This window comes from Gavialis gangeticus, unplaced genomic scaffold, assembly GCF_001723915.1.
Source record: "Gavialis gangeticus isolate Ggan-Ray unplaced genomic scaffold, GavGan_comp1, whole genome shotgun sequence".
NCBI lineage: Eukaryota > Metazoa > Chordata > Crocodylia > Gavialidae > Gavialis > Gavialis gangeticus.
Genome location: NW_017729034.1, coordinates 50,712,422 through 50,719,882, shown reverse-complemented (window position 1 = coordinate 50,719,882; position 7,461 = coordinate 50,712,422). Strand labels below are relative to the sequence as shown.

At 37.0% G+C, this 7,461-nt stretch overlaps 1 protein-coding gene across 1 annotated transcript in view; it reads right to left on the bottom strand.

Annotated features, from left to right (window-relative positions):
• The window catches only part of ERO1B (endoplasmic reticulum oxidoreductase 1 beta), a 66,402-nt gene that overhangs the window by 25,874 nt on the left and 33,067 nt on the right, over positions 1–7,461 (bottom strand). The window contains exons 5-9 of the mRNA XM_019527279.1: positions 7,255–7,337; positions 4,806–4,879; positions 2,220–2,340; positions 2,081–2,127; positions 250–261 (exon numbers count right to left, since the gene is read on the bottom strand). Of these exons, the coding sequence (XP_019382824.1) occupies positions 250–261; positions 2,081–2,127; positions 2,220–2,340; positions 4,806–4,879; positions 7,255–7,337 (337 nt within the window). The remainder of the gene's footprint in view (positions 1–249; positions 262–2,080; positions 2,128–2,219; positions 2,341–4,805; positions 4,880–7,254; positions 7,338–7,461) is intronic.

Below are 7,461 nucleotides of genomic sequence, written 5' to 3'. Positions count from 1 at the left end.
GCTGACACACTATATTAAAATCCCTTCTTTTCTTCCTCTTGCTTTTTGCATAATTTCTTAAGTTATTTTACAAATATTCTTATGGAGTAAGTCAGTAATGTATAATTCTCTTTTGCTTCCTTTCTCTGTACTTGAAGGAGCCAGCCAAGATGAAAGAATTTCTTTAGAGAGAAAAACGTATGCTCCTAAGTGAATAATCAGAAACATTGGACTTTACTGAATTATTATAGAAATTATAAAACAACTTACCATCATCTTCTCCTAGAAGAAAGAAAATAAATGTAAATTAAAAAAAATACAGCATTTTTTAAAAAGGCTGCTTTCACTCAGTAAGGGAAATAAAGTGTCCCCTACTATATTATATTAGTATAATAATCATTCGTTAAGCATCAAGACAATTTTTCTTTTATACAGGAAACTTAGGTCTAAAACAGGGTATATTAAAGGAACTTTAGTTGTAAGGGCACAACTAGGCACATTTCTACATTATATGCTTTATCTTAAGACATGAAAATTCTGGGCTTAACGAAGAAAATTATGGGCAAGTTTCTATGGTCAATTAGAAAGGAGATCAGATAAGCAGCCATTCTTGACCTTCTGGCCAGTACTTTAAAAGTCACAGGTAACAGATGAAGTATAAAAACAACATATATACTATAATACTCAAATACGCTCAACAAATTGCTACTCTCTCAGAAACGCTTATCTTTGAGGTCAACATCAGATTTTTTAAAAATCGGACTCTAAAATACTATGCTTGAACAGAGAAAGATTCTTCCTGTGTCTATGCATGCAGTATGCAGTATGCATGCACTGTGCCATTAGCTTTTAAAACAGGATTCTTGGTTGAATTCAACTGTCAGATCTTCAGTTTTAAAAAGCAGTGACTAAGTTTTGGCATGGTTCTACATACTGATAAATGCATCTTAGCTTTTCATGTTGTATAGCTTTTTTGAATTAATCAATTCTTAATCTTATACTAATTCCATTTTATTTGAAATTGAATAATAATGTTGTTAGTACAAATAGCATATACTTTATGCTACTATTTAAGCTTTCATCTTTAAGAAAACCATTTCCTTGTGGAACCCGTCTTCCAGTAACATTAAGAAGATACTATTAACATAGCAAGGAAAAAAAACAAAACAAAAGACATCACATTGTGTTGTACTGGCCCATAAACACCAAGGTGACGAAACTAAGTTTCAGCCACCTCCTCATTTTGCTCCCTGCCCGCAGGGATTTTTAGTATTTTCCTGGAAAGATTTTTCTAACTCTTATGGGGTGAGGAATGAAGAATCTGATTAGGCATGATTCAGAAAATAGTTACATATGCAGTTTAATTTACTCATACAGAGTTTTATTGACTGTTGAGATTATTTAGCTGGAAAAAGGTTAAGCACATGCAACCAGGGAGAATCAAAGCTATTTTAAAACAGTAAGATTAGAATTGTTTTCTTTCAATGCCATGATCTTGCTTCTGCCAACTTGTTTGTATTTCTACATGGTAAAATAAGACAGAAGATGGGCAAGGTGCTCCTTAGAGAGAAACTGTTTCAGAGGCCACCTTGTCCTATATTCAGTAGACAGAAGATTTAGCTGGTGTAAGTCGTGGAGAGAAAACAGGTTTTTCATGAAGAGCCAATTTTGCAGGCATTTAGCTGTGGCCCTGCCTCTTGGTGCCAATTGAAAGAAGGGCCCTGGCAGCTCCACCCCTCACCTCCGATTGGTGGAGAGCTCCTTCACTCAGTTTACCTCACTGCTGCTTTTTTTTTTTTGGTTGTGTTCATGGGAAATAGTAGGCAACATAAGATTTTCTGGTGATCACGGCAATCGTGGACAACACTTTTTTGTGGTTTCCGCAAAACCATGAGTCAAGTAGGTCCCTACCTATATTTTGCCTGCTTTCAGATTAGCATGCCTTACTACAGTGACGCAAGAGGATGTTAACAGACATAAACTACAGTATAACATATTAATTTAAATACTCTGTAATGGAAAAAAGACACTGTATTGTACCAAAAGTGATTTGAAGATTTATTTTTTTTTAGCAAGCACAAAATATACTTAAGAAACTTACCTCTGCTAGGTGCCAGCGGATTTAAAGGACGATAGACAGATCGAGGCCTGAAAAAAACAAAATAAGAATAACTTATTTTTTTTGTATGAAAGGATGTTATTTTTCAGTTATAAGCCACCTTCCCACTTTTCCCAGTTACTTGAAGCAGTTTTCTTCATAGATGCTGTTCCACACTCTCCATGCAGAAGGCCCTTTGTATCCAGTATAACGTTCTGGATTCAGCAGCAAATCCACATATTGGGCATCTGGAGATCTCTCATCTAAACAGGAAACCTTTTGTTACATATTCTAACTAATCACTTTAAAAGGCCTTACAGTCATTTACAAAAAAAACCAAAACAAAAAAAACCCAATCAATTATACAGTACTATGTAAAAGTGAGATAACTGGCATAATATAATTTTGATCTCCAATATGATTTTAATGCCATCACACACATTCTATATGTAATGTGCAGTTACAAAATAAATGGAAACATTAAATAGAAGATAGAATAAAATCAATGCAGTTTCTTGTGCTAGTCTCATCACCATAGTATTTGTGTACTTACCAATATGACAGCATTGTCATGTGCTTATTCTCACGTTAGCACAAATACCATATACTTTATGCTACTATTTAAACTTTCATCTTTAAGAAAACCCTTTCCTTATGGAACCTGTCTTCCAGTAACATGGAAGTATGTGTTCGTGCCAAGGGAAGTATTTTGGCCCCCATCACGTTATATTTGTGGTATGATTAATGTGTTTGCACCATAAATTACAAATGGCATACATTCAGCCAATCTGAGCCATAATTGGCAAACCAGCTACAAAGATATTCCACATAAAGTAAAACATCTTTGTGGCTGGTTTATATGGCACCTTAAAAATGAACACATGGTGTGTGTTGTGTTCCAGATGTGGGCTGCCTCACCTGTGCCAACAGTCAGATGAATGCTGGCATTAGACCCAGATCTGAAAGCGGACCCAAGGCTGTCCAGCTGGTGTCAACAATGACTGTCAGCACTGGACAGCACCAGGTTTCTAGCTAGAATGAAGTTCATGCCTAGAGTCCAGGCTAGATCCATCTCCTGCCTGATCTGCAGGGCAGCCCCATAGTGAAGCGATTGGGATCGGATGAATTGTCCCAAACAAGAACGCACTGTTGGGGCATATAATTCCTCAGATATGAATTGTGCCATTATTTTAACATCTGCCAGGGTGCAAATATAGTGCTTTGTTTGGACTGTTTGACTGGGTTTTTTAAAAACATTTATAAATGAGAAAGGCAGGGTTGAAAACATGCATCTTGCATTTGATGAAGTCTGAGGTGCAATTTTATAAGTTTTCACTTCCTGTGGGTGCACATTCTACAGTCTTGAGTTATTTTAAACATAGGCCCAAGCCTGAAAGCTGTTTCACCTGTGTCACAATACCTGTATGCAAGTAGTCCCACTGATTTTTACCTACTTAGAAGTTAAGCAGATTTTTAAAAAAACATTAGTACTAAAAAAAACCCAAAACAAAACAAACAAAAAACACAGACCCAACCCCTCAGTTTTTCAAATTAAGTTGTTTCCAAAATGTGAAAACACTTTGGAGGAAACTTGCATATTTTCTGAAAGTTCTAACTAACCTTACAAGATGTGTTTCTGAAATTGTATCTGTTAGCTAAAAGGAACTTGATATTTTTAAACACATTTTAGTCTAAGTTTTTTTTTCCCTTTAAATATTAAATTTAACCTTTTTGCTAACCAGGATTAATTTCCAGTGCATTTGAGGCTGTTTCCTTTCTTTAACTAGGAAAAGCTGTATATTGAAGTTCATTAAGTAATTTCCCTTATTCCTTGCAGAAACTGGTTTCAGCTAATTTAAGGATTATTTTTTAGAAGTCATAACAATAACTTTTCACAAAAGTTAAACATTTTACTAATGCTCTAACATTAATCCAATGATATTTTTCTGACTTAAAACTGTTTGCTTTTTAGGTCAGCGAAAACTGGAAAGATCACAAAAATAAGACGTGATTTGCCATGCCAAAAACTGCAATAAAAGTTTTGTTGTTTGTTTTTTTTTAAATCTAGTAACTAATGTCTAATACACTTAAATAAAAAGCCAATTAATGCTGCTGAGCACTTACTCTTATACTGCTAAAGAGAGCTGAAAAAGTGGAAAGTGAAAGCTGTTCTGGCAATGAAAGAAAATGCTACTAATAAAGAAGTGAAGAATCTCTTCAGAAGTTGTTAAAGAACAGCAAGGGGCAAAAGGGAAACAGTCAGTAAAATAGAGCCATCTTGAGAAACTGAGAAGGAAAGAAGTACACAGCAGCTGAAGTGGTTGTAAAAAGAGAACAAATGCTTGTCCAGGAGGTGGGTTCTAGAGCTCCTGTACTAGTAGAAAGAATCTCAAAACATTTTAAATATTGTCCCATGCAGTTTCTTCCTTTCCTTTTTGAAACAGGGGCTTCCTGCCCGTTATTAGTAAGTGCCGCACATCAAATCATTATTTGAGGCTGATGCCTTCTATTAATGCAGTATTTAGAACTTGGAGTGACAAGTTCCGATATCTTATTTAACCACTCAATATAACATTGAAGTGAATCTTTCTTTCAGTAGTTATTTGCACAATACCTTTCCGTTTGTTTAGTAACAGTTATTATAAAGTAAATTTGTTTTTTTTTTAAATCGATTAGTCAGATTTTTAGTGAACATAACAACAAAAAACCTGAAGTTTCTTCCATTTACCATCAAGTTCACAAAAATGGTCCTGTGAATCATCATATCTTGCCCAGTCAATGAAAGCCTCTTTACTTTGGTTACTAAAAGAGGGAGGGGAAAAAGAGACAGAGAGAACAAGAGAAACAAACAGTGAATTTCATTTGACTTAAAATATTTTATTTTAAACATATACATGAATAATGTCAAAATTAACATTCATAAACCAAGTACATTAGATATAGAAAACTGACATTCATTTTCATACTACTTCTGGAATTAATTTTTTAAATGACTGTAGATGTGGTTCAACATGTTAATGACCTATTGCTTGTTAGTTGTTAATTAACATAAACCCGACAAAGCATGAACAAGAACTTTATTACATACTACTAAGCAGAATGGGGGCAACCTTTTTGGCAGGAGCACTACAAATCAGCCCCATTCCCACACTCTGTGCCACTCCAATCCCTTCCCTTGCCCAATTTCCCATTTTTCCGTTCCCTGCCGAGTGCTCCATCTTGATCTGCTTTTTACTCCCTGACCTCTCTCCTCCCCAATCTGTCTCACGTCTCACAGAGGTACCTAGGCCACTTGTGCCACAGGTTGGCCATCCACCCTCACTATAGAGAAAACTCTGCAAAACAAAAACAAATCTCTGCCATGGAAGACTGCTTTGTATTCTGTATTATTAGGGACCTACTCAATTCACAATTATGTGGAAACCACAAAAATCACACATTGTCTGCAAAACGAAAAAAAAAAAACCTTACTAAAAATAAAATGCTGGCTCCCTAGTGGGAACCAGCATACTAATGGCCACTGCAGCCTGGCCTGGCAGCTTGCCAGGCGAGGAGGAAGCTGATGTCATGAAGTGGAGCAGCCAAGATGGCAGCCACTCCCTTCTCTTCCAATTGGCTAAGAGAGCTGCTGATCATGAAGCCACAGTGGTGAGGGGCAAGGCCACTGCAGCCTTTTAGCCAGAGGCATGGGGGCAGCCAGCCATGATAAGCCCACAAAAATGGCACGTGGCCCCATGATCTGCCTGCAAAATCAGCCACCTGCCTCCTTGATTTTGGTAGGTTCCTTATATATTATAGTACAAAACTGACAGTGTTTTCTAACATATCATTATAAATGATTGTATGTATAGATTTTTTTTTTTTTTTTTTTAAGTAACTGAACTTAAAACACTTCCTTAACCCTTGCTCACAAAACATTTTGTAGTATTTTTAGGTCTTTAGTTGTTAACCCTTTTCACCCAAAATGTAAGCCACTTATTACCAAATTTCAAGGCCATCACTAATAATCTATCGCACAGTAAAAAAAACCCTATGTGCCTTGAAAATAAAGGAAACAGTACTAGGGGTATTTGTTTATTTAGGTAAATTCTACTAACAGTCCACTGAAGAATCAAAGCACTTTCAGTAATCAAAACTGATATTCACACAAAGTTGTAAGTGCCTGAACCAACAGCTTAAACACCAACCTAAGCCCTTCCCCAAGGGGTGATGGGGAGGCAAGGGGACGATCCTTCTAATAAGTCTAGGAAGATGTGTCCTGCTCTGAAGTTCAAAGTAACTGAGCAAACAGGGAAGCCACAGAGGGTAGCTGCAAACTAAACAGGCCACAATGTTGCCCCGCTCCTCACAAACATGCACATGCACACAAGGTGAGAGGAACCCAACTTCACGCATACCACCTAGGCAGACTTTGTGCTTTCTGCAGCCCCAGGTACCACTTCACCTTGTTGGCTTCAGTCAAAACTTGGCGTGGGGTGGGGGGCAGGGAAGGATCCTGGTTAAGCAGAAGGCTAGTTCTGATTTACTCTGAAAGGTATAGAGGTCTTTAAAATGTAACCTACCTCTTCCATAAGTGTCTTTAAAAAGAGATTCTTCAGCACTTTACAGGAAAAAATTGTGACAAAAGTATATTCTGAAGTTACCTGCCACTTCCTTGCCTGACACTGGCCATTTCCAACCCACCAGGAGCTCTCTGTCAGAAGTAAACCGACTGTGCCCGTCACATCAAGAATGATGTATTCAGGCCTTTAAAATTACAGTCAGGGTGACTTTTGCCTATGAAAGATGCCAATTTAAAATGTGTGAAGGGAAATGTGTTGCATCAGCAAGAATTCCTCCCTCTCATATTACAGATCAGATCCTTCCCAGGATACAAGTCAGGGAGGAAAATCTAGTTCTCTTGTTCTTTCCTGAACTCTGGTATGTTTCATACTGATTATAGTGAATACAATATTCCAACAAAGAAAAATCATCTAAAATTATATTGCACCCTTTTCTTGACTTCAAGGTATCATACAACCCCATCCCCTGAGCACAAACACAATAAGCTATATGTGCTAGCTTACCCAAAACTGAGCAAGGTTAGTTCCATCTGCTGTTAAGGAAAGTTTACCAAACTCTGGTATAAATGAACTTCTGTCCTTCATTTGTACTATTTAACTTTAAGCACAGCTTACCTTAATGTACTGTTCACTGCTCCTAGTTTGTTAGCTTGTTCACAGTCTTCCAACTCTTTGGTGTTATTTGCCGCTTTTGAGTACTGTAAGACAAGTTATATTCAGTATAAAATTCACATCAACTAAAATGCCCTTCACTTTACTCTCTTCCTCAGGAAAGTTGAAATTCTGTGATAAACAGAAGTTTGCTGGCATGGGGGGGGGGGG